Source organism: Hylobates moloch, unplaced genomic scaffold (assembly GCF_009828535.3).
Source record: "Hylobates moloch isolate HMO894 unplaced genomic scaffold, HMol_V3 SCAFFOLD_5, whole genome shotgun sequence".
Lineage (NCBI taxonomy): Eukaryota > Metazoa > Chordata > Mammalia > Primates > Hylobatidae > Hylobates > Hylobates moloch.
This window is the reverse complement of record NW_026652280.1, coordinates 42,105,233-42,132,297: the sequence shown is the minus strand read 5'-3', so window position 1 is coordinate 42,132,297 and position 27,065 is coordinate 42,105,233. Positions and strand designations below refer to the sequence as shown.

The following is a 27,065-nucleotide window of genomic DNA, read 5'->3' as shown; positions in this document are numbered from 1 at the left end:
ACGTGGTGTTCCAGATATGACGTTGGTTTAAGTTTACGGACCATGTTTAATATTTGATTAAACCTTTGGCATGGCAGCCTCTGTGATCTGCAGGCCCCACTGGGAGCCCAGCAAAGAGATCAGCCCTTCCACTGGCTGCCTGGGTCCCTCTCTGCTGCAGCAGGGGAGGTGGAGTTCTGCCTGGGCAACAGAGCTCGAGGCCAGGCAGACCTCTGCTGCCTCCCAGTAGACAGAGGCGTCCCTGCCTCATGCTGGCTCCCTCTGGCCTGGCCTGTGCCAGAAAATTCCCCCTGATTAGAGACATTTCTTTGGGTTAAGGACTGGGCTCTAAAAGGTCCCTGTTAAAAGGCACGTGGCAACAGAGATGGTAACACATTAATGTCCATTAGCCACCAGGGACACATCTGCCCAGTTTGATTTGTCAGACCAGCAAGGGGCAAGGCATTGAAATGATAGGAAAAGGAGGTCACTTTTGGTTGGGTACCATTGCTTGAGAGCCCTCAGTCCTGGTTTGGTGGCCTGGGGGTTGGGGTTTGGGACTTGGGGTGGGGAGTGTAGAGGCTGGATGACTGGGAACTCGGAGGGTACTGGAAGACCAACACTAGTGACGTCCATATCCCTTCAGGGAACTGAGTTTTTCAGTCACTCCAGCTCTATGACTGAGCCCAGTTCTGTTCTCCCCTGAGAAATCCCTGGGGTCAGGAGGATGCCAGGATTGTGGTCTGTGGAAGGCCTATAAGAGGGGAATATCCCTCCCCTAAAGAGCCAGCTCCAAAGGCCACCTCAGCCATGACTGCCCCCCTGGGCTGAGTTTCTCTTCCAGAGATGGGAGAAGTATGCCCATTCCACTGTTATCCTGCAGTAAAAAATGTCTGCTCAGGACGTTGCCCAGGTGTGCTGTCTACAATGGGGGCAGTTCTTCCTGAGACCTGGCAATATTTTTCCAGCTGCAAGACCAGTGTCACCCCAGGAAACTGTCCTCAGCTTCATCCCCATGGCCTGGCTGCCATCCAGCCACTCCTGTGCTGGGGGCAGGAACAGAGGAAGGGCGAGGCTGCGGGAAGATTTCAGCCCTCGGAACCCTATAGTGTATTGCTTGGGACGTTCAGCTGAGTGAGTCTGTGGGGACAATCTGGACGCCTGCCTTGGTGACAGCAAACATGACCATGGGTTTAAATATTCCATGAGTAATTTCTCAGCCCAAGTGGGCTGCAATTGGGACAGCTGAAGGACACTGCAGACCCAAAGCAGGTGAGGACAGCCCTGGCAGGTTCAGCGTGTGTCACTGACTTCTTCGGAGTAACAGCAACACACCCACCCACCCCTGACTGATTCTCCCTCAGCCAGGCTGGCGGCAGGTCCAGATTTATTCAAAATGAGAAATTCCTTTGTCCACCATTCTGAGAATGAGACTTCATTGCAGAGGGACAAAAACAAACACAATGGAAAGAAACAAAACACAACTCCCCGACTTGTCAGCTCTCCAGCCCTCCTGCTCTGTCCTGTTCCCATCTGCCAGGCTGGGCTTATGCCGTCCTTCTCTATGTGGGAATCTGGCTCAGAGCCAGTGCCCCTACCTGATTACTCATCTTTCAGGGGTTCCCACATCTCCCCCCAACAGGGCATTTACACGGGATAGTTTTATGTTTATGGGGTTGCTGTCTTCTATCACATCTCAAGTTATCTTGTGGCAGTGAAAGCGGGTCCCCCACCTTGTCGGAACAGAGCCTGACACTCAGGGCACCTGAATTGGACATGAATCTGCACCTGCATGAGGGAGGCCTATGTCTCCCCTGTCAGACCCAGGGGCTTTCCTGCAGGGGGCCATGGTATGTCCTGCCACAGCCTATAATTTCCTACCCACTCCCTGCTCTGCAGAAACCTGCCTCTGCACGATGAGGGTGAGCATCGAGAGGGGTGGGGGGCATCCCAGAAGTCAACGGCAGTTGGTTCAGTGACTCCCCAACTCCCGCCCCAGCAGGCCCCTCCTCCAGCCTCGGCTGGTCTGCAGGGATGCGCTCCTCCTGGCTGTGTGGCCTCTGCTGCGGACTAGCCCTCTTAATCACTGGCTCAGCCAAGACAAGGTCAGAACATTCCAAGTTAATGTTTTGCTGAGAAACTTGAGAAACTAAGGGAGAAATAAACCAAAGCCCTGGTGATGGCATAAGGGGCAGATGGGGGTCTTGAACTTGAACACAAAGGGTACAGGAGCCTGGCTTTCTGCTGGCTCCAGCTGGATGGTTCAGCCTGCATGTTTGGCCCTTCCTGCCTGGCTTCCCACGTATCTCAGCTGGGGTCTGCTGGAGGAAGCGTGTCCTCTCTAGCTGGTGTGTGGCTGGTCAGCCCTTCAGGAGTGTGATCTCTTGCTCTAAGGCCTGAGCTGCTGTTGCCACCTGATCTGCCCAGTAGTCATTCACCATAGCTCAACAACGTGCTTTTCCCGCACTGAGATGTCACCCTTTAACTTGCTGTTCCTCTCTTTTCCCTGGGGACTCAACTCAGCTGCCGGGTCCCAGGCTTCGCCGTTTCTTCCTCATTCCAGATTTCTGAACTTGCCCAAGAGAATGGCAACCGAATTTACTCTAAAATAAATGTAATCATTTGCTTATTGAAATAGTCAAGATGACAGTACAGATGAAGGTCCTGTTTTTCAATAAAAAGATTTTTTTTAAATTGGATAAGAAAATGAGCCTGAAAATAAGCCAGTCCTACTCTGTGTCTTTGTCACTCTGATGATAAACGGGGCTTAAGTTGCTCTACTGGGGCCTCAGCTGGACCTGGGTGGTGAGTGTACCAATTGATCACTAATCTTGGGTTCTCCACCCAGGCCCATCCATTTCATCACACGTAGCATGTGAGTGTGCCACGTGTGCGTCTTGTGGGGGGCATTTGGAGATTCCTTTGCAGAAGTTCTGGGACACAGCAGTTTGGAGCTGGATCCATGTCAGGCCCTAAGTATGCAAAAGATTCTGGTGCTTTGCTAACAAGTCCCCAACATATGGAATTAAGAATAAAAATCATACTAAATCATAGACTGTAGTTATTAATTTTTGAAATGAAACAAAACTCACATGGATACAGAAATGACAATACTTTTTGGGTTTTCTGATCCTCCTCTCTGGCTTTGTGGTCCCTGTTTTGCTGGTGTCCCAGGGTCAGGCCTGGCTTGTCAAGTGAGGGAAATGACCTGGAGAGTCCCCCACCCGCGCAGGGAGCTGCTGTGCAGAAGGAGCAGCCAACACTGGCCGGGGTAAGGGGTAGGGTGCAGGAGAGGTTTGGGTTGGAGCTCCTGGGGTGAGGCGGGGCCTGGGCTGCTACAGGAGCTGGGCAATTCAGACTGGGGCCCGCAGTGTGTGTGTAAGAAGTTCTTCGTCTCACCGTCAGAGGGCAGGCGACAGCTGGAGGAAAGAGGAACCCTCCCCTCACACACAATTTAGGGGCTTCCTCCCCAGGTATGAAAAAGGTGTAAAGAAGTGGTCTAGCTTCTGGGCTCTCTGCTGTTCTCCCTACAGCTACCTAGAGCCAGGCCTTGTGGCCGAGGAGGGGAGAGGGCACTTTGGGCAGAGGACTGAATGCTGGTGCCAGAACCCACACTCCTCATATACCCTCTGAGGCTGTGCCCAGCCTGGGCAGGGATGGGAGCCAGTCAGGGGGCCTGGGAACCGTCTGGGGCAGCCTCGGGGGCTGGGGCTCTGCAAGGAAGGCTGGGTTGTGTGCACTGGGGAGGGAGCGGCAGTGACCTGCAGGGCTCTTTGTCCCGCAGGCTGGGTGTGAGCACCTGGGTGGGACCCTGACTGTGCAGAGGCCAGGGGACCTTCTTGCCTCTTGATGACCCTGGGTGAGTGGGAGAGCAAATCAAAGGAGGGTGGGATGTGGCTGGTCAACTGGGGCCTGAGCTGTTTCTTATGAGAAGGGGAGCACTGTACCTCAAGCAGCCCCATCGCCCATCCCAGCGACAGGCCCCATTTACTTGCCTTCCTTTACAATCAAAGGCATCCGCCGCCCCCTATCTTAGCAGCCCCTTTCTTATTCATCATCACGCCCACCATGGGGCCTGGACTCTAAGTCAGGCTCCCTTTCAGTTGCCTTGACGACTCTGGAAGCAGAGAATGATCAAAAAGCCAGTTGGGCCTTTGGCTGTCACCAGAGACACTTCCTGACTGTCCTCTTTCCATTCTGAGGAGCGCCCAGACACGGGAGTTCGCTCCTTTTCACTTCTTCCCCAGGACATCCTTCCAGGTGTTATCTATGGCTGCCAAGAAGGGCCAGAGACGTCCTGAGACAGGGTTCTTATAAGCAAGAGAGTGAGGGGTCCAGGACCGCCTCAAGAGAATTCCAAGCCTTCCCTTGGAAGGATGCAAAGGCTTTGCTTCTCACTCACTGGGGCTGAAAGTAAGCCTCAGTGAGAAATGGCTTTCTGAAGTCCAAGATATTCCCACCCTACCAGCAATGCTGACAGGGCAGCACCCTGAGTCCCTGGCTTTGCTGATCCCAAGAATTTAATCACAGTGATTGATATGATTGGGGGCCTTTCCTTTCCTCCCGGGATACCCAGGCTGCAGAGTGCACACTGGCATCTCCTGGAGCCAGTATATCCCACCCCCGGAATGGGATGTGGCTTCAGGCTTATGCCACCCCTTTGGAGAGAGACCTCTTCACACAGCGGGGGCAAGCATGCTTTCCGTGCCTCATCCGGTGAGACCAAGCCAAGCCAAGTATTGATTTGACAGAAAGATATGGATATGCTGGATGCATAATGGTTAGGGGATCCTATTTCCTTCTTTTCCTGTTCAGAGTACACCTCTCCTCCAACCCACCCTGTTGAAAAGCAAAGGCCGGATGAGGGAGAGTGTTCTCACCGGTCACTCAGGGACGCCTCTGTTTCCCTGGTCTCCTTGCAGGAGTTCAAAACCATAAAGCCTCTGGGAACAAGGACCCCCTCTCCCACCATGACAAGCTCTCCCAAGATCTTCGCCTCGCTGTCTATTCTTAGAACCAGTCAATATGATTAATTTTACATGGGTATAATTTCCGGCCATTGCTGTGGAGTCCTCCCAGCCTCACCCATCAACAGCGACATGATACAGTTTCTGGTTATATTGGTCAACCAAGATATTGATATTATTAATAATGGATATCTATATGCTGACCTTCGTCCACACAACTGAATCACTCTGGGCTGGCTGTCATATTGCTTTAAGAGGTATTGATAAGCCCATTACTGGAAGGGCACATACAATCTTAGGTGTATGCTTTTCACTCACCTTCAAGCATCTCCTGTGAAAACTGACCTTTGTTGCATGAACTGGTGTGGGTACTGTGGCATATGGTATGCAAAAGAATGTGTGCGCATATGCTTGTGTGGTGAATGTATGTGTGTGTGTGCGCGCGCGAGCGTGTTCACGTGTATGTAAGTGTGCATGTGAGTGTGTGTATGAGTGTGTGTGTGAGTCTGTTTTGAACACCGTCCCTTTTAGAGCTGATCAAATAGTCAATTACAGCATTATAGGGAGGTAGCAGAATCAGAGAGTTCCTACAAATACACTGTGATGTAGCGTTTGATCTTTAGATGCCTCTTGTCTCTGAGGACTTGCGCAGGGAGGCTTGGCTTTATAAGGATATTATTAGGTTGATGCCTCATTCTCTCAATTTACCTGCCAGGCAAGAGACACCACTCACTGGGAACAGTCTAGCCAGAACCAGCCACTGGGAGGTGCGCTGAAGACCATGCTGCAGGCTTGACTTTGGGCATACGCTACTCTCAGCCTCAGTCTCTTTATCTGTGCAGTGGCAACAGTTAATTCAGCTCTACTTTCTAAAGACAAGAGAGGGGAAGTTTACTGAGCTCAGGCTCTCAATCTTCTGCCCCAAAACTTCCAATCATGTGAAAGCCTGGCATGCCAGCAGGCCTGATTGATTACATGGTGAGATGTGGCCCTTTAACTTTTAGAGGGGAATGGGTTTGTGTAGGTTTATAGTAGAAGGCATGCTTTTTGTGCTTGTGTGTGTTCATGCATGGTCACACAGACCTCATTGCTGTGCATCTCTGTGGCTGCTGTCATGCCTACCTGCACGGAAGGTGGTGTCAGGGTCAGTAGCCTCTATCAGCTCGGTCTACAGTGATCCCATCCTGTTTGAACTTAGACAGCCACACTTGTCAGGGATGCCCCCTTGCTTGTCCCTGTAAAGGGAAACTGGCTAGCTGGAGAGATCTTTTGGATCCTCAGACATAGTGTATGAATAAACCAGACATGGATTAATTAGGTGTGACTACATCATTAAATTAGAATAATGAACAAACAGCCATGTATGGCATTCAAATCTGCCTAGAATGACTCCAAGGGTTGCTTTCAAGTAAGTCACCTGTCAGTTTGTAGGTTTTGGGGACTCTAGAGAGTGAGGTTCCTGTCACATCTTAAGAAGTGGCTTCTTTAGGCACTATGTACCCCAGGCGAGGACCATCCTTCAGTGGGCACCAAGACTCCACAACTGAATCCAAACAATGACTTGGTTCAATACAGCATCATCTATGCATGCTTCAGCTGCGAGCATTTCTCAGTGTGAAATACGATAGTAGCACAGGTGCTCAAGAGATGGGAGGGAGAAGTTAAGAGGTGTGGGCAGCGGATGTGAAATGTATTGATCCCATAATATTTATGTGGATGTGCACATAGTCGCTTGTGCACGTGCATATGTGCATGCACACACACCCCCCTTTTGTGTTTCTATAAACTCCTTTTTCTTCTGCTGATACTCCCCATTTCAGTCAGATCGATTCAAGGGTGAACCAAGTTGTGTAATTTTAGGAACAGCTGCTGAACTGCAGCACCCTGCCCTTGGTGGACAACAGTTCTCACAATCCCGGTCCTTGGACACAGTGGCTGTGCAGAAAGGATTGTTTGTCTTTAACAAAGAGGAGGAAGCCAACAGCTAAGAGGGAAGAAAATGGGAAGCTAGCTTGCCTTGCTGGCCAGCTGTGGAATAGCCTAATACATCGGGGCTTTGTTCAAAAGATGTGTTAACTATCTAGAAACCTTTGATCTGTAGCCACTCTTAACAAAGGTGATAATTAATTAAAGCAGAGTGCATTGCAATAAAGTCACATCGCGGTCAGTTTATGCGTTGTCCAGAGCCAGCCTTCGGAAGTCTCTGTCAATTAAGCTCTTGTAGGAGGCCAATTCATTATCAATTTTTTTCCTGAGTTTGATCAATATTTTTGGCTGTTCTGTCCCCACAGAAGCAGGACTATGTCTGTCTCCATGAGGGCACCCATTTATTTCCATCTTGCAGATGGCCACATAGGATTTGTTCCTGAGCTGAGCTGCGGGGAATCACTCTGTTTGAAATCCTCAATCAGCTCATGCTAGAGAAGAGATACAAGGAAGGATAAGAGAAACCAAATGTGGAACAAGTAGAAGGGGAGAAACCCTGTAAATGGATGGTCCTGAAAACATCCCCTTTTACTCTTTTTTTTTTTTTTTTTTTTTTTGAGACCGGGTCTCACTCTGTTGCTCAGGCTGGAGTGCAGTGGTGCAATCTCCACTCACTGCAACCTCCACCACCCAGGCTCAAGCGATCTTACTGCCTCAGCCTCCTGAGTAGCTGGGACTACAGGCTTGCACCGCCATGCCCCACTAATTCCCCTTCTACTTTTGAGGACTCAAAAATCAAGGCAATCACCATGGGCTTCCGACCTGGCTTCCTTCTTGGTTCTTGTGGGTAGGGCTGTGGCTTGGGCTTTATACCCACCTAGGGCTATGGGGAACTTGATGGGTGGAGATGGAAGAAGCTGTTAGGGCAAGTACATCAACACTGGAAATTCCTCTGCAGCTTTTACTACCCTTGTAACAGTTTTTTTTTTTTTTCTGTCCGGGTACCTTTAACTTCTCTTCTGTTGCCGAATGGAACACTTGTCTCCTTCTTCAGGCCCCACTTTGGGGTTTGGGTGGATATCTTAAATGTCAGAGAGGACAGAAAAGGAGAAGAAGGATGATGAAAGGGCTTCAGTGAAATTGCGGGGGGCGGGGAGGCGGTGGGGGGGCTCTGTTCTACTCCCCTAGGCTGTTTGGGTAGGACTGGATGCTTTCTGCGATTCTTGGAGAGGCTGTGTATCTAAAGGCCTGCAGGAAAAGAAGAGGTGAAAGGAGTGGATTTTCTGCTCTTGCTATAGAGAGCCCAAAAGGAGGGCAACCGGCTCCCTGCCACGCCCTGCTTGGATTTAGGTAAAATGCAGTATTCTGCTTGGAGGGCCTGACTTGACTGAGCTGTCAGGTCGTGTGTATGTGTGTGTATGTGTGTGTCTGTGTGTGTGTGTGTGTGTGTGTGTGAACACTATAAAAGGAAAGTAGCCTGGAATACCAAGGGGCAGTGAGTAAGGTGGGAAATGCAATGGGTGAAGGGAATTAGCTGCGGCTGGCCACTCAGATTCCAGATGGAAGGTCATTGCTAAAATGAGTCAGTGGGTGAGCAGAAGCAGGCCAGCCTTAAAAGGGTGATGGGTGGGGAATGAGGATGGAACCCTCCTCCAAACCAGGACTTCTGGATGGGGATATCAGGCAGATAAAACAAAAAGCACACCTTCACACCAGGACTTGGATCATTGACAAATCCAAGCCAGGAGTTCTGAGGTGGATCATGTATGTAATGATGAGGACAGCATCATTCTTTCCAGATTTTCTCCTTTTCTCCATCACCCTTCTCCCTGATCCTGCATATAGCCTTGCAAGATTAAACTGTCCCTAACATCATCTCCACGCCACTTGCATCTGTCATCTCTTCCCTGTGTGTGTGTATGCACACACACATGCTCACTCCAACACCCACACAGGCTGCAGCATCTTCCCTCCTCCCACCCACAGACACATAGGTTTTCACACCCTTTAGCTCTTCTCTCTGCATGTCACATAGGATTTCCCTTCCAAGTTCAAGAGCTGCTGCGGTTTCAGCCACTGTAAACGGGCACTCCCAGCTTCTAGCTGGCATTTTGACCCTACAACTTTCACTTTTTTAATTCTCTACCTGCAACCTTGGGCCTTATTCTCTGTTGCATTTCTGTCCTCTAGAGCCTACTTATCCCAGATTCTCTTTAGGTGAGATCCCTCCTGGGTCAATTTGGAAACTGACTCTCTCCTGATGACATAGAAGGTGTGAGCCCTGAACAGAGGCAAAGTTGAGACCAGCTCTTTTCTCAAGCAAAAAGGTGGTGTCTTGGATATCTTCCAAGGCCTCGCTCAGAAGCCCCTCTTCCCTCCTGATATAGATGCTGTAATAATGAGGAGGAAGATGCTACTATTAGTGATGATAATGGCCATGATCAAGTTGCTGGAGTGTGGCAAGATCACTGGGCAGTGGGAATGCCCTGGGACACGAGCTCCCTGACAGAGCTCAGAACTTTACTACATGAGTGTGTAGGGGGCGTAGTGATGGCAGACAGTTTTGTCATTGTTTTCCTTTGCGTTGTTTTATGGCTATGATTTCATTCAAGAAAAGATTTCATTTTGTTGTGTTTGAGAGGCCACAAACATCCAGCCAATTGGAGCAGGTGATGAAGGGAGTGAAAGTATACCAAGGGGGTTGTTTCAACCCAATCTAGAATTCCCATTAAAACTGTGTGTGCTTGGGGATGAGAGGGAGGTTGTTAACATCTCCCTGTTGAATTGCACTGAAATCTAGGCCAGCCCTGGTTTCCATATGTGTGGGATGTGCTTAGTCATGCTTGCACATGGAAACATATACGTGCATATGTGCATGTTAATTTATCTCTCTGTTTGCTGATTCCAAGGAAGTCTGTTTAAAAGACAAATGAAATTATGCATAAGCAGCAAATAACCATCACTCTCTTAAATAAGCTAATCATTTCCCAATATTTTTTCTTTGCTCTTAAGTAGGACACTTATCAACATCTGGAATTTGGAGTTTGTTTTAATGGTGATTGTTGCTTTGATATGCTTTAGGTTTGTAATGATTGCTATTGATCATTTTCTTTGGTGAAACTTGTTTTTTAAAAAATGCTCTTCTTGTCTTCTGATTATGGCTATTCAGTTTTCCCTGTCTCTGACAAGGCAAATCTTTCTTGTAAAAGCTATAGGTGTGTACCCAGCCATTTTTTTCCCCTGGACAGAACTGAATTTTTATTTTTCAAAGTAATTTTTAAAAAGTTCATCTTAATTGAGCTCATGCCTATGCTAATACTTCAGCTGCACTCTCTCTTAGACTCATTTGAAAATGGAAATCACATAAAGCCTCACAGTTTAAATCACCTGTCTACAGCAGGAAAAAAACACCCAAAACCCCACAAAATAACGAACCATCTTGGGTAAAGGCAAGCGGTGGAAATTCAGTGTTCTGAGAATTATTATATCTTAAACACAAATACAGGACACAATTTTATGAAGATGGTCACAAATCACCAAAACATGTTCATATCCCCGTCCTTCCTCTTTCTCACAGCTAAACCCCAAATCAAGGGGCTTTAGGCATTTCCTATTCAGGTATAGTTGAAATAGAAGATTGTGCATGTGGTGGTGAGTATATTTTAAAATGATACACTCTCTGGAGCTAAATCCATAGAAGATTCTATTGCTCTGTCCCCACCCTTCTTCTGGATGTAGTGTGGAAGTACGAGGGGCTGAAATCCCTGCAGCTGTGGCTCCTGGGCTGAGAGCCCCCCAGGCTGCCAGTAGAGTAGGTTTTCCTCCATGCAGCGGAGAAAATCTCAAAGCAGAGTGGTTACCCAGGCACAGATCTGTTCTGACTGGATAACAAGAGGGACTATGATGTGGACTTGGCTGTTTAGATTAAAATGCATCGTGGGCTCTGGGAACAAGCACACATCAGTAGTAAAGGCTGTTTAAACCTTTGGGGACAGCCCTATGTTTAGATTACATTAATTCATAAATATTATACTAAATACCACTTAAATTGGACTTAAATGACTTCAAAGATAACGCATTATAATATGGCTATCCAGAGAGCACTAGTCTTTATATCTCCCAGTAACTCAGTCTTTGCTGCCTCCCATCTAGCTAGACAGGACCAAAGTTATGAATGGATTGCTGATTTCTTCACTTGTGATCCACTGTGTATGTGAGTGTTAACAAGCATGGGTATGTGTGCATATATGTGTCTTCAGCCACTGCCTCTTTTTGTTCTACAGGAAACGAAAAGAAGAAAAGAGAAATAAATTAAAAATGAGAGAAAGGAAGAATTGGACTACTGGGTGACCTGTTCCCTTCTCCAGGATAGAAAAATTCTACAAAAAGGGGTAAAATTGGCCCTCAGCTCACTTCTGCTGCTACCCGAGGAATTCATCTCTTTTCTCTTTAATCAATAGTACAATGTCTTTCTCTTTGGAGCCTGGAAAAACAATCTTTCCCAAAGTGCTCTAATGGGGGAGAAAAGAAGACTCTGAGTTGGTCGGGAGAGTTTGCATTAAACTCGGTTTTCTTCCTTGGGTGTTGTTTCTTTGAATTTTAAGTCTGGGCTTTTTTCTTCCTTTCTCTCTCTGCCTAGCACCCAGATACCCCTCTCCCCAATTGCTTTCTGGCCTCTGGGGGGTAAATTTACCTTTACGGTAATCACCCCAGTCCACAGCTGCTCTTTGCTGCCTCCCCAGCCCAACAGCCTTTCTCTGATATGGCTGGGTTTGCTCCACAACACCCACCCACTCCCTCCTCCACAGACTCCCAATTTGACTGGAGTAATTGCCTTTTAAGGTGCACTCTACGCATGGCAGGTATTCCATTAACCCTTAGAACTCCTTCCTTCTTTAGATATCTGAAATGGCAGGTGGCCAACAAATGGAGACCCACCTGAAACCTCGTGTGTTTAATTTAGTTTTTACTTCTTTTCCTTTTCCTTCTTTTTTTTTTTTTTTGCCAATAACATAAACATGACATCCAAACTGGAGGCCAGTTTCCTGTGTCTCTCAATTTGATCCTGTATGATTCATTAGAAGTTAGAAATTAAAGAAGGGGAGAGCAAGAGGCACAAATATGCCCTGAAACCAGGCTTAACAAAGGCATGATTCTATCCCTAACCTTATGTTGTCAATTTAAAGATGGGGAAATCTAGAAACCAAATGCAACCCTCATTCCTCAAGCCTCATCATGCTTTCTCACTTAACGGTAATTAATCACCAATGGCAAGCCAGTAATTTTTTAAGGTGGCCGGAGGCTTATTTTATCAGGATTAGCTAATAAATCAGGCTGCATCACCGAAGAAGGAGTTTAAACTCTTCTAGGACTGAATAAACCAGACCTCGGAAATGGTCTCATTTATTCAGCTCTCTGAGAGCTTGCAAGCACTGTTAGGGACCTTGTGGCTCAACCTCAGTTATAAAAATCAGAAGGATGGAGAGGTAGGAAGTTTCACTGGGAAAAATATATGCTCAGGCTCTGAAGGGTGAGCTGCGACAGTGAGGAACCCAGTATGCCGGAGCCAGTGGGCCTGCTTGCCATTGACTGAGACAGTTTAGGGGAGAAATTATTTAGAAAATGAAGTTTTGTTTGTCCTAGGAATTCTGGTCAGATAGATATATATATATACATACACACACACACATATATATAGATTATATATGTAATATATGTATTATGTATATATATATATAATCATAACCTTCTCTACCTCCCTAATGCAAATGATGAAAATTCTACTTCTTTGCTATTATATGAGAGAGTCCAAATTACATCAGAAACAAAGTGATGATATCAGGGATTGTAGAAAAGAAACCAAGGAATATTGTTAAAGTTTATCTTCGTTTGAAATGAAGAAGCAAGTAAAGTGCTTTAATCCAGATGCCATATGAAGGCCAGCTCCTCACAACTGTATTTTGCCTCTAGTGGGTTCTGATTTTTTTAACTTTAAAATCTTAAATCACCACAAAACTGATCGTTAAGATGGGCAGAAGACTTCCCTACCTATGCTTTCAAAATTTTTATTATTACTATTTTTTAAAATAAGGACATTCAGAATAACAAAGGTTTGATACAAACCTTGATTAGCTTCTAGGAAGCTTGATTGGAAGGGGAAAAACTACAAAGATATGGTTGACTTGAGAGGGAGGGGGGGAAAAGAAAGTGTTTTCTTTTTTTCTTCGAGTATTATTTTGAAGCCTGCCTCCCCGTTCCACCTTTCCAATCTCTCTTTTGAACAGACAGACATTTTCTCCATATTGGATAAAGGTTGGTTTCTCTCTCCATTACAGCCCCCACCCTCACCCCACCCCAACAAACCCAGTATATTTCCATTCTGCTGTGTTTTTGTGTTACTCAACATGCCATTAACTTTAAGATTTACTCCTCAGCAGGCAAGCTGGAAGACGCTAAAGCCAATAAAAACTGCTCTCTGGGACTCCAACTATGAAGAGTTTGGAGCTCTGTTTAGTATTCGAACGAAGGGAGGGCTGGAGAAAGAGGGTGGTTGTGATAGTGAAAATCGCTGCTGCTTAGAGAGCCAGACAGCTCCGCGCTCTGCACCTAATGTGCTGGAGGATCAGCTGTGTCCATAGCCCATTTGTGGCCAAGGATGAGGCTGCTGTCTATGTGGGGGTGGGTGTGCGTGTGTTTTCATCTTTAAAACCACCAGCTGTAACAGCATCTTCGGCGGCTCTCCACACTACTGTTTATTAAAAACGGAACATCCATACACATCCCCTACAACTTCCTTAGCCCCGTGCTCGTTCCCTGCCTGGCGATCAATCTCTCTCAGAAAGCATTTAACTTGCCCACATAGCTCCAGCACCGATTCATCCCCGCTGCACATCCTATATATTACTGTTAGGAAGCGGAGCACTGGGCTAATTTCGTCACCCACCAGCCACCCACACACATTCTACAACTGAACACGTTTGGGGCTCTGCTTTAAAGATAATAAAACAAGGAGAAAACAGGCAGGCTGCAGACAATTCCCATGACCACTTTCCTAAAAAGTTGCTGGGTTTTAATTCTTTGATTATTCTGTCTCCCCCTCCCCCAAGCACTCACTGGCAATGATCGCTTCAAGGGAGAAATAATGTACTATAAAGCTCTCTGCATGGTGAATTTGGGATAAATTAGGGTACACCTTTCAAAATGCAAATCTCGCACACACATATTTTTTTCCCAAAGCCCCGCTTTCCTGGGAAGGGGACTATCCAGGCTTGCCAGACCCCCCACTCCACCCAGGGGATGGCTGGTTCCTTGCTAATTCTTGCCTTAGGTTTTATCACTGGTTCCTTCAAACATCCATCCCCCACCCCCAACACACACCACCACTCACAGCACAATCAGATTATTGAGGCACACAGCTCGACAGGGAGAGTTTGCTGTTACATTTAAATAAAAATATCTCTTTGAATTTGTCACCTCTCTCCCTTTTAGACGGCTGCGCTCCTGCTACTCTAGCCCGGAGCAAAGGATGAGGAGACCATCTCCTTTAGTATTTTCAGCACCACGGCGATGGACAGCACCCGCGGTCCCCGACCGGCCAGGCGCCCGCGAGTCCGTCCGCTCAGCGTCCTGGGCTCGACCGGTGCAGCCTTCCCCATCCCAATCTTTCAGGTCGCTGTACCCAAAAATCCAAGCCCCGTCTCCTCGATCCCCTCTCTGTTTCTCTTCATCGGCGCCCGCTGCTCTCTCCATGGCATCGTTCCTATCAGCACCTCGCCCAAAACCCAGTCTTGCCCCAGCGAACAGCTCCCCACGCACCCCAGCTCTGGTCTCCGCTGCCCGAGCGCCTCCCTCCACGGCGCCCGCCCGAGGCTTCCTCTCGCTTAGTCCGCCGCTCGTCAGTCGCCGGCCGGCCGGTCGGCCCGCCCGCCCGCTCCTGCTCCCCAGCAAAGTTGGGAGGGAAAGGTGTACTCACCTTTGTGCATGCCTGTGAACCTGTCCTTCAGAACCGTAAGCTCGTAGATTTTGCCAAACTCCTCGAAGAGGGGCTTGAGGTCCTTCTCATCCAGGTTGCGGGGGATCTGCCCAATGAACAGCTTGATGGCATCGTGGTCCTTCATAGGAATGGTCGACGGGTTCCCCGGGCTGTGGCTTAATCCGTTCATGTGCCCGGCACTGCCCGGGCTGCTGCCGAGCCCGTTGGTACTGAGGCTCGCGTTGTCAGCCTGTCCGTTTGCTAACGTGGCCATCTTTATATACATAGAGAAAATCTTCTTTCCTTTTATTCTTTCTCGCTCGCACTCTCTCGCTCCTCTCGCTCGCTCGCTCGCGCTCACACACGCACACGCATACACACACTCGGGTTCTCTCCCCCTCGGTTTCTCTACACCTCGCTCTCCGCTCGCTCTCTGCTCTCTCTCTTTCTCCTCTCGCTCTCTCGCGCTCGCGCTCTCTCTCTGCTCTCCCCCCTCTCTCTCTCCCTCCCTCCCTCTCCTCTCTCTCCCCTCTCTCTCCCTCTCTCTCTCCCTCTCTCTCTCCTCTCTCTCTCTCTCTCTGGTCTGATCTGATTTTTTTTTTTTTTTTTTTTTTTTTTTTTTTTACATTGAACAGACAGGATCTCTGTCCTTTCCGTTTAAACAGGCTGGACCGGTTCAAGTTCCCAGCCAGACCAGGGGTGGGGGCGGCGAGTGTGCGCGCGCGGAGGAGGGCGCGGGGGTCCGGGAATGGGCGCGCTGTGGGGGCCCGCGCCACGGCGGGCGGCGGCCGGGGGCAGGGCGGCGTGGGGCGGCGCCGGCCCCACCGCACCTCCCCCGTCGGCGGCCCCGCGCCGTGGCGGTGGTACAGTCCGAGACGGCCCCCGGCTATAAATAGCGCCAGGCGCATGGCTCTTCGGGAGGCGCTGAGATTCCGGGCCCGGCGGCCGCTGGTAGCGGGTGTCCGTGAGGAGCCGGGCAGCCGGCTTCCTCTCTTTGCCTTTTGGGGGTTCTTTTTGTAATAGCAGCAGGTGCAACTTTTTGTATTTTAAAAATAGTGATTTTTATTTTCGTGTGGGTATGTAGGGGGGCTTTATCCACCAAGCTATGCTCTATTAGGGCGCCAGGCGGGCGAAGCAAAGGCAGGGATGGCGGGCGGGGCGGCGGCGGAGGTGGAATGGGCGCTTTTTTTCTTCCATCTGGCTTCATTTATTTATTTATTTAGACTAGAAAAGCGAGCCGGCTTGGAGGGAGTCCGCCTGGGAATCCGAGCGCGCATTCATCAGTGTCGAGAGAAAAAAAGCTACATAAATATATATTATGTGGATAAATCTATAGACAAGAGCTCTCTCGCGCGCGCTCTCTCCCTGTCTCTCTGTGTGTCTCTTTCTCTGTTTTTTTTCTTCCTCGCACCCCCAACCTGCCAGAGCAGCCCCACATCTTCCTCCCGCCCGGCATCTACCGCCACCCAAGCCACCTGCCAGGATGGGGCTGGGAGCTGTCGGGCCGCGCGGGGGGGCAGAGGGACTGGGAGTAGAGACTCGGGGTCCGACCCCCGCCCCAGCCCGCCTCCGAAGGCGGAAGGTGGGGGTCCCCGTCCCGGGCGGCCTCCCCCGCCCCGGAGAGCGCGGCTGGTCCGCCGGTGGCTGGCGGGAGGAAGGTAGGAGTCGGGCGCCCCTGTCCGCTCGCCCGCTCGGGGGCGGGGAAGGCGCTGGGCGCGGTGGCCGGTGAGCCAGCGCGGGGGATGGCTTGAATGTTGCCCTCGTCTGCTTTGCGGGTTCAAATAGAATAATTTTTTTAAATCACCATCAAAAGAATAAAGCCCCTGAATCGCTATCTGGGTTGCCGCCGTACCGAGACTTGCGCGGCGTGCGCTGCCCCCGCCGGTTTCGTTTTCGGCACCTACAGCTCCCGAGGTGCGAGGCTGAGTCGCTCCTGCCGTGGGGACCGGGGGTCCAGCTGCCCGGTCCGGACCCCGCCGGACTCCCCGCCAGGCCCACTGGGGCTGGCACCTCGGCTGCGCGGGAAAGGGAGTGGCAGGCGCGGAGCCGGGAGCAGGGTCCGAGCAGCCCCGCCTATGGGGGTGAATACTGGTGGTGAACTTGGCTGGGGTAGCAGATTTTCACGTTAATGATATTTACCTGCACCCCGTCCTCTCTCATGTTTGCTTTTTCAGGACAGCCTCTTCGCTTCAGAAGCCTGGCAAATTAAAATAACGCGCCCGCTCCGCCGCGGGCTGCGGGGCTGGGGAGCTGGGGCGCTGGGGCGGCGGGGCGGAGCGGCTGGCCTAACCCCCGCCGGCCCTCGGCTGGCCACTTTCGGGTTTCAGGGTTTCTCTTTTCTTGCTCTCGGATTACATTACGTTACTAGAGGATATGTCTGCAATTTTAATTAAAGAAATGAGACCCCAGCTGCCTGAAAACCCAGGCCAACCCCATTTGGTACAAGCACAATACGGAGCTCTCCAGCGCCGGAGGAGGCCCGGAGGCCCGAGGTTCGCAGCCCCAGGCCCCGAGTCCGCTCGGGACGCCTCTCTCTGAGGATCCCAGGCCCAAACCAAAGAGCAAGTATGATTTTTAGAACTGTGGAACTTCATCCTTTCATTTTAGCTTCTCCTGCCTTTGCTTGCTGGAATCGGGTGTAAGTATAGTTAATTCGTCACTTGGTTTCCCGGGCTTACGTTATCCAGTGTTATATGCTGGTCTAAGAATCGACCAAGTAAGATGGACTCAACAGAAACTCACATATAGAGCCTTTGCCATGTGGTGGTTGTGTATTTGGTGTGCCTTTGAAGTGCCCTCATAAGGGGGGCAAGTGCCTGCTAAGCACTTGGAGAGTTTGTGTGTGTGGTTTGGCCGTGTGTGCCTGCTTGTGTGGATGCAGCGTGGGTCTGTGCACGGACCCTGCGTGTATCCACACTGCATATATGTGTGTGTGCCTACCAGGTTGAGACCTCCTCCTTCGGTCCCCTAGGACACATCAGCAGAGGCTATTAACTCTGTCCAAGATATCTCTTCCAACATCATCCTGTGGTGCTGGTGCATGGCACCCAGGATCCTACAGCTGAGTGGCATGTATTTTCTGCTATCACAGGGGAGTTTAGGAGAGTAAATTCCTGCTCGAGGTCTGTTTTTCTCTCCTTGCCCCTCAACCCCTGAAAGCAAAGCCTGGACATCGGAAAGGGAAAGGGGCCAGCTAAGGGCAGCTAGAAAAGAAGGGAACTGCTCAGGGGAGAGTCACTGAAGTTCACCCTCCTTTTCCTGCCACCACCCAAGGCACCCCTAGGTCTAAGTAAATTAGTCACAGGGGGTTAATTATTCATGTTATTATTAATAATAACCAATACATAAATAAAAGCAATCATTGGGCAGGAGTGAGCCGGGGAGTGGGCTTGTTAATGAAAGGGGGCACTGGCTATTTCAGATGCTATGAAGACTCCTCCATTCTGTGCAGTGCCAGTTCCCTCCAGGACTGCTCCCCTGCCCTGTGCACCACGGCCCCTCCTGGTGTCTCTTCATCCGTGGACTCAAAGCTGTGGAGAGCTCCTTCTTCCTTAGAGATCCCCACCCTCCCCTTTCTCCCACCTGATGGTGGCTTATTTTGAATTTGGGTTATCTCCCCTTAGCAGGTGGCACAACCCTTACCTCTCATCTTTCTGGCAGATATATGGCGAAATGTCCTCCCTCCCAGCTCCTGCCCCAGGACACTAGGTCCTGTCTAACTGAGCTACCCAGCGTAAACAGCAGCAGAAGCAGCTTCTGTTTAGGCATCAATCTCTTAAAGGTGCAGATCTGGATCTCTTAGGCTCCTACCTCTCCTCCATAGCAGAGTGTTGGGGATAAAATAACACAGACAGGTGTCTCAGACTAATGCAATAAAAGAGCAGGACCCCTGAGAAAATAGTATGAAACATGATTAGGTTGACTCTTTGGTATCCTCACCTTTGATATTCTAGGAAGACTTGAGTTAAAATTTTTTAACCTTAGATCATCAAAGAGAAATGTAATTAGAGAAAGATGGGGCAAAGTATTACTCACTGTGACATTTAAGCAGATTTAAAACTTTCCCTCCAAGTGCCACTTCATGGCCACAATTATTTCATCCACTGAGAGAGAGGGAGAAGGCTGGCAAATGGAAGTAGGGCTGGGAACAATTGCTTCTCATTTTCTCTCTGGGCTTGGTGTTTATATTTTGTTGCTGATTCATCTTTGGGGGTGTTAGAAAGTCCTGTGGGGGATTAGGTTCAGGTGGGCTAGCTATTCAGCCCTTGCCAATACCTCCTGTTCCTTCGCTTCCCTTTGCTTCTCTCGTTCCTTAAGGAGGGGAGGGAGCCCTCTTTGGGCTCAGCTTCCCTCCAGCTGAGCCACTAGTCACTGGTCACTCTCTTCTCTCTGACACCCACTGAACTGGCAGCCCTGGCCATGGCCGCACAACCTCAGGCCTGCTTTGGCTCTCCTGCCTGTGAATCTTCTCTTTCCACCTCAATTGTGAACTCATGGAGGGCAAGGACCCAGTAATCTGGTCTCTCCTCCTCCTCTGCAACCCCTTCTGGTCGCACAGTAGGTGCTTAAGATGTAGTTTATAGATACCAATGGCTAATCTGACTTGGGGAGTGGTGTCAACACTATATTCATATGGGCTCTAAGGAAGGGGAGCTGCAGGGCCCCAGGCAGACACTTTTGAACAGGTAATTTAGAAGACCCCCAGCAGTTCAGCATCCCGGGTCTGCACTGCTTTACTTGGAGGCATCACCACTCAGTCATTCTTGCATTCATCCAGTCTTTCTGACCTCCCTCTGGAAGCAGCCAAGAAAGGACAAGGCTGCAAAGATCTCACTGTCTAGTTAGACCAAAGTCATACCCAGTGAAAAGCCCCAGAACAGCAAATGGCAACAGATGGTTAAATGTCTTCCAGGCCTGAGGAGTTCCACATGGGAGAAAATAGAAAACAATCCAAGTTGCCTGTGATGATCCGTGATGGGGGTAGTAGCCTTAAGGAAAGAGGCAGTGCAGAAGGCAGGATGCAGAGGGGGCCAGATTGATAGTAAGCTGGGTGATGCTGGGGATTTAAAACTAGAAGGGAAAAAAGTAGGGATTACTCCAAGTTTATGTTGAGACCACGCTGAAAACAGAGCTGAGATCTACACTGGGCTCCCTAACAGACCAGACCTCCAATTAAATATCTCTATGGAGCGACTGCTTTGCCCAGACCTGCAGAGGGCAGTGAGGGCAGGCTGGAGGAACAGAGACTCCCCTGTACTCTGTATAGGGCTCATGTGCTGTTCGGGCGAAGAAACGGACTCAAAGAGCCAAGTGGCCCAAAAGGTATGATCCAACTGAAGGGCAGAGTGAAAGGAGCAGGCTGTGTGTGCTACGGACCCCCAGAGAAGGTGGAGCTTGTTTGGGCAGTGGCACTCAGGGAAGGCCTTCTGGAGGAGCAGGCCCTGCTGGCCCTGTAGGAAGGGGTATTTCAGCTCAGGAAGAGAGGAGAGAGGTGGCCTTTCAGGTTGAAGTGGTGTTTGGAGTTGCCAGGCCTGGAGTGAGCAATGGGCTCTGAGTTCTTGCATGACAGACAGAAGGAGGCTCCCGTGTGGTTATCAGTTTGGTAGGCAAGATGGGGCTTTGCAGGCTTTGCAGCAGTATGGTCTTCTCCACAAACCCAGTGCATCTCTGACCTGGAATACTTCAGGAAAGTTCAGTGATATAAAGAACAATAATTGGGGCAAGAAAGGAAGGGAAAAACAATCCCTAATGCCTTTTAGCTAAAATTGGCAGCCTCCTGCTACCCAAGTAGACAATTGAAGGACCTCCTATCCTGTTCTGAGCCCACAGCAGGTCTGGGCATGAAGGAAACCCATTGGAGGGAGAATGCTGTGTGTTTGGGAAACCCAGGGGCTCCCTAGAAGGACTGAGCTGTCTCCAGGTCTCAGACGGGTGCCAGGGCTGGCAGAAGAGGGGTCTCAGAGCTGTTTTTCTCGCTGGCTGAGCCTCAGGCCATACTGCCTTGGTCTTGTGAGGGGAGCCCTGGCTCTGGCAGGGAATGGTTTTGGGAGTCCGTTGTCAGCTCCTGTTCCAGGCTTCCATGCTAACCTCGGGGGTTCACCTCACTTGTGCTGAGGACAGGTAGGAAATGTAGAGGCAGCGTGAGAGGCGGAATGAAGGGACCCCAGAGTCTCAGACAGGGGCATCCTGTGTGATGACGCCAGGAGAGCCGGAACTCGGCAGTGGGGACCTGACTCATCACTCTCCTGGGCCTCAGCTTTCTCTTCTGTCAAGTGGAGACTGGGTTCCCTTTCTTCCACCTTACTTTCCTTCCTCATATCACATCCAAAAAAGATGAGACAGTGGCACGTCTGTGAGGTTGACTAATCAGTTTTCATGTAAAAATTATTAAGGTGACGGTGGAGATTGAGGGTCTAAATGGGCTATAAAAGAATGTAGATAAATTTGATGAACTTAATTGCACGGAGGGGTTAGGCGTTTACTCCTTGTCTTCCCCAAAGAATTGACTTTTTTTTTTTTAAAGGGCAGTGCTCCATCCAGCACAAGCATGTGGTTTTAGCTGCTTTTAGGTGAAGCTGGCAGAGCCTGTGCTCTGGAGCCAGACTCCTTGGCTTCAAGTCCTGCCTCTCCCACTTTTTAGCTCTATGACCTTGGGCAGGTTGTTTAAGTTGTTTGTGGCTCAGTTTCCTCATTTGTAAAATAAAAAGAGAAATAAAACCTACCTCATAGAGGTGTTGTGAAGATTAAATGAGTAAATGCAGGTAAAGTGCTTAGATCAATGTCTGGCCAGCCAATATTATCAGAGTGTCACTAACAGGCCACTGGGGGCTGGGGTCCTGCTGAAGCCCCCTCCCACCTCCTACAGAGGAGTAGGGGCCTCCCCTTCTGGGTGGGGCTGGGCTTGGTGTCCAGACTTGAGATGGACATGCTGTGGGTGTCTTTACAAGCTGCTCAACTGTTCTCAAGGTGCTCCTTGGGGAAGGAGGCCTTCTGGGAGAGTAAGTCCTGCATCACAGCCTCTTCTCAGGACCTGCTCTGTGTACTAGCCGCCAGCACCCTGGTGGTCCCTTCTTCTTACGTGAGAGGTGTTGCCTCGGCAAGTCCTTTTAATTGTGATGTTTTACTAATTAGTTTTTAATTATGTTAATTTATTGTACATGAGCCCTGAGGTTTTCAGGCACTGGACTCACTTTGGAAACTGGAATAGGAAGTTGTATTTATTACACACACAATGCTATGGGTAAATGTCACTTCAGCAGGGCCACGACTTCTCTGATAATGCCATTAGATCCACAGTTTCTACCTGGGCTCTCTAATCCTAACATTCCCCACTGCCTCCAGGCTCCTACACAATCTTTCAGATAATGCAATGCCTCCAGGCTGTGCAGGTGACATGAATGAGTGAGGTGGCTGGGTGGGGCCAGGGGGACACCAATTGGACACAGTCTCAGGAAGGTGAGACTGTAGGACCTTTGCACCATGCTACACCTTTAAAGGGTGGTTGTCTAGAGACCTCGGACTCCCCCAGCTGTGTGGACCCTCCTGGTCACTCACCCAGGAGCTGGGTGCTTGACTTCATGGCCTGGGGAGAGGGAGGGAGAGGCTGAGGATGGAGGGGACACAGGCACAGTCAAGTAGGGGGCTGCGGCTATGGAAAGATATAGGCTTGTGTTCCAAGGGTGGCAGGTGGCCATGGGTGGGGGGTTTGCATAAGGGCCAGCTCTTAGGAAAGGCTCAGGGTGGGGACTCAATGACCATATGCTGACTGGCTGATAATAACAGAGAAGAGGGTAATCAACAGTACAAGACCAGGACAAAGAAGATGCCTGGGTATTTAGGAAGGATACAAAGGGAGAAATCACTCCTCTGACCCCCAACACACATATGCTGAGGGGGAGGGTCACTGTATTGGGCCCATTTTCCATAAATCATTTCTGCTCTCAAAGGATGAGAATTTGCTGCCGTTAGGAATGTTTAAGAGATGTCAGAGGTTTTCAAGAAAGTTGCCACATCCCCCACAATAATTTCTAGATGGTATTCTTCTTTTAGTAAGTTTAAAGTCTTCCAAAGTGTACATGGAAAGTTGTATATATACATTTTGGTGTCTTATTAAACAGATACATTAATATAAATTTTGTTAAAAGTACAGTTTAAAGAAATAGTCTGTAAATACAGTTGGACATTTATTACTTAAAAAATGTATATATCAGACTTAAGTTACTGTACTTTTTATATAGGTATGTGCCTAGGTGCATGCATTGTTTTAAGAAAGAGTTTGGACTTTGAAACCAGACAGATCTTTAACTTATCAGCCATGTAAGCCATGCTCTCAGAGCCTCAATTTCCTCATCAGAAACATGGGTATAACAGTGCATATGATTGTCATGATGACTAAAAGAGGTAATACGTACATAGAGCCTGCTACATAGTGAGTGCCCAATAAATGGTAGCTATGATTATGAGTGTATTTGTTAAATGAACAAACTCATTTCCAGGTATAAGCCATTGCAGAAAATAACTTTGGAATATGTGTAATAGCACACGGAGATGTTCTAAGAAAGATGATGTTTGGGGTTTCTCCTGAGTGGCCCTCCCAGTGGTGTTAGGGAAATGAAAGATCCATAATGGGAAACTAGTTTGGCCCCTTCCACATTACAGCAAGTGGATGACATCTCCAGTTGGGTGCAAAGTTGTGTGAGGGTGTGAGGGAGAGAAGCCCATGTCAGGTAGGAGCCCCCATGAGTTTCTTTCAGTGCCGCAGCTTCCTGATGCACACCTGCCTTCAGGCTCAGAGAGGTGCTCACCCTGTGGTAAACACCTAGTACCCCCTGCCTCCATTGTCAAGGGAGCCTGCACCCACACACCTGCACACCCCGACACAGGGAGGCTCCCACGCAGGCCTGCATCCCCCACCTCCCCACCAGGGAGGGGGGGCACGCTGCTGTGACTCACTCCCTGGCCCTGTGCCCTTTCGCTGAGTCACAGTGTAATTGATCCCTCCCTGCGCCAGGTTTCTACTCTCATGTGACCCAAAGCAGGGTCATTGGGCCAGGCTGAATCTAGGCTGGGGCTCTGAGACTGCTGGGTGGGAGAGTTGATCCCAGGAGGGAGGGACAGGCTGTCAGAACCTGCGATGGCTCTGAGCCTTTTACATGACACTCCTGGATGTCTGCTGAGGTGTTGTGTTTGGAGGAGTCAGGGTTGTCCACCACCCACCCATGATATATATCCCCTCCACTGATGTTCCCATCACTGTGGGGCTATCTCCACAGAAGCTGCCTTGGTTAAATAATGAAGGGGATGGTTTGGTCTTTGGGAATCTCCTTGAAGACGCCCATGGTCTTTGTGTGTTTGGGACTAGGGTGCCTCATCCTTGTTTCCAAAATGAGTTGTAAGCTTAAAAGATCTGAGGGTGTGAGAGTAGGAAGTTAGGTATGTGTGATCCACACATCATTAAAGGGCAGCGTTACCCCCTGGGCGTCAATCCAGGCCATCCTTACTCCCAAAAAAGAACCAGCTCTCTTCCTGAAGAAATTGGAAACCCTGGCTAACAAGGATAAAACCACAAATCCTCCCAGGCTGGTGGCAAAGGGCAGGGTAAAGGTCACCTCTGCTAAGGGCTTCTCTCAATAGGCAGATCTGGGGTGGGGTGTGCAGGTTCCTAGACCAGCAAGAGCTACAACATCACCGCCCTGCCATGGACAAGCCATGCCATTGCTCTCGGTTTCCGTATCCTCATCTATAAAATGGGCAGAAAATTCTCCTTAGAGAAGCATCTAATGAATAGATAAAGCTCTGAGAAGTAACCCTATTATCATAACCCTGCCTCTCCTCTGATTTTTAGTCTTCTCCCATCATCTTGTCTGCTGGGCAGGCAGCAATGTGATGGGATCTGTGCCTGCTTTGGGTCTTGATCTCCGCTTCCAGTCCCTGCTCCACATCAAGGCTGCCCCACTGAGGCATTTCCTGCCTCGGGAGAGTGGATTCTGTATTTGGTCGTCAAACAACAAAAGGAGCTCCATCTGGGTTCTGGAGGGACTCAGCCAAGACTTGCCCTGTATCCTGGATCACTGCTTCCCCTTTCTGGACCTCATTCCCTGATTCGTGAGATGGGGACCATATCCTTGCTCTGCATACCTTGTGGGGAGGAATGAGGATGGACTTGCTACTCAGAGTGCAAGGTGCTTATGCCGTGAATAAGCTCCTCTCCCCACCCACCCTGTCCCTGTCTCTGCACAGCCCCCAGCCTCAGAGCAGCCCTGGAACAGAGAAAGCAGCCTGGCTGTCCCATCCATCCTCTTCCTCCGGATTATTTCTCCCAATCACACTTAATAGCTGCCTGGCTTTTGGCTGCAGCCCGGTATATAATAACCTGCAATTATTGTCCACTTAAGCTGTCCCCAGAGCCTTGTCTGTTGCGCTGCCCAGGCCCACACCGCCGGCCTGCTGATTTCCCTGTCAGAGTCATGGCCAATGGGAAGAAAGCCCTTGACAGGGCTAGACTGACAATGCTTTGGCAGGGCCACCACCTCCCAGGCTGCGACTTCCTAGGAGACGGGGCCTCAGAGGCAGCCTCCTCCAGCCACAGCCACATGCAGCCTGGGAGCCTGCCTTGCTGGGGCCTGGCCCTCTGGGCTGTTCCTGTATGCCCTGCCTCTATATACTACTCTCATTTCAGCCTCTGCCTTTATTTACCCTTTACCTTGTGTGTCCACTTTACTGATTGCTACAGGCCAGTCCCTTTCCCGGCTAAGTTGTTCTTCTCTGCATCCTTATAAGGGAGGCATTGGCTTTTTACATACCAGGCTACTAAAGATCAGAGAGGTTAGGTTTCTTTCTTAGGGTCACATAGCCAGGAAGTGACAGTGAAAATTCAAAATCCAATTGGCTGTTTCCATGGCTCACATATTTAATGCTTATGCTATGCTGTTTCCTGTCTTCCTATCAAGTCCTACCCACCTTGGTGGCTCTGTTGGGTGCCACCTTTCTTGGAAAGCCAGCTTCAGCACTGCAGCAACCCTGGCCTCTCTGGCTCTGAGGGTATACAGCCCTTGAGCATGCCTGAGCTTCCCTTGGTCCTGTGTGGGCAGTGGATGAGTTCCCCTGCTTAGCTCTCCCCTGTCATTTAGTTCCTAAACTATCACTATGCAAATTGGATAAAGCTGAGCCTTTGCAGTTGTCCACGTTCTCCCCTTCTTAGCTTCAACTCGCATTCTCATGAACATCTCTCCTAGAGCCTGATCCTCACTGCTCCTGACAAGGGACCTCACCCATCTGTTTGGTAAACATTTAAATTATCTCTGTGGTACCACCTGGCCCTGATGGTGATGAGGGTTTTGATGATGGTGATGATAAAAGTAGATTTCTAGGCTGTGAAAACACATGCAGGTTCTGTGCTGTCATTGGGAGATGGCAAAATCTGAGGGTGGGAGTATTTTCATGTCACTCTGAATCTAATAATTAAATGATCAGGGACAAAAGAGGGTGTCCAGACCCTGAGGCTGGTTGTCTTGGTCAGTGAGTGTGTGTGTGCACATGTTCCAGAGTGCAGTGGCTAGGATGGACCCTGGGGCCTGGGGACTGCCAGGGCCTGTGATAAATGGAGCCCTGAGTCTGCTGGACTGACAGGCCAGAACAACCATGGGGCTGTGGGCTGAGGGAGGCTCTGAAGGACACTGTATCTGGAAGGTCCTCCATTGGCCATCACACTGGGCTCTGGGCTATCAGCAGAGAGGGAGTGGAGCCAAGATCCAGAGTCTGGTGGGTCCACCCTCTTGTCCGGGCCCCAGGCCAGTCCTTCCCCAGCTCTGCTCACAGGATACACCCTTTCCCTTCTGGGCTCACTCTGCTTGAATGTTCCTCACTGCTGCTTGCATTTTTCTTCCTTTGTCTTGCAAACAGATTCTCAGCAAGGAACCTTTGTTGGGAATCAGTGTTGGGGCAGCCTGGGGCCTTCTCTGGCCCTTCAGGTCTTACAGGTGAAGTCTGAGGCTGGCCTGAAGGTAAACTGCCATGGGGCTGTCTGGGGCCTCCTTCCTTCTTCTGTGCCATCGGGAAGTCTTGGGAGCCCTCCCTGACTGGAGCTGAGGAAGGCAGAGGGCCTGTGTCTCCTGCTCCACACCCTCGCTGCTCCCCCAGTGGGCGGGAATGCTTTAGCAGCTCTGCCTGCTCTACGCTGTTTCTTGGACTGGAAATGCCCCTGTCGGTCAGAACCCTGGCCT

The 27,065-nt window shown here is 49.8% G+C and overlaps 1 protein-coding gene across 49 annotated transcripts in view; it reads right to left on the bottom strand.

The window, feature by feature from the left end:
• The window catches only part of CELF4 (CUGBP Elav-like family member 4), a 324,964-nt gene extending 309,608 nt beyond the window's left edge, over positions 1–15,356 (bottom strand). For all 49 annotated transcript variants that reach the window (XM_032152429.2, XM_032152439.2, XM_058438414.1 and 46 more), the window contains exon 1: positions 14,845–15,356. In XM_032152429.2, the coding sequence (XP_032008320.1) occupies positions 14,845–15,130 (286 nt within the window). In that variant the 5' untranslated portion in view covers positions 15,131–15,356. The remainder of the gene's footprint in view (positions 1–14,844) is intronic.
• Positions 15,357–27,065: the final 11,709 nt, after the last annotated feature.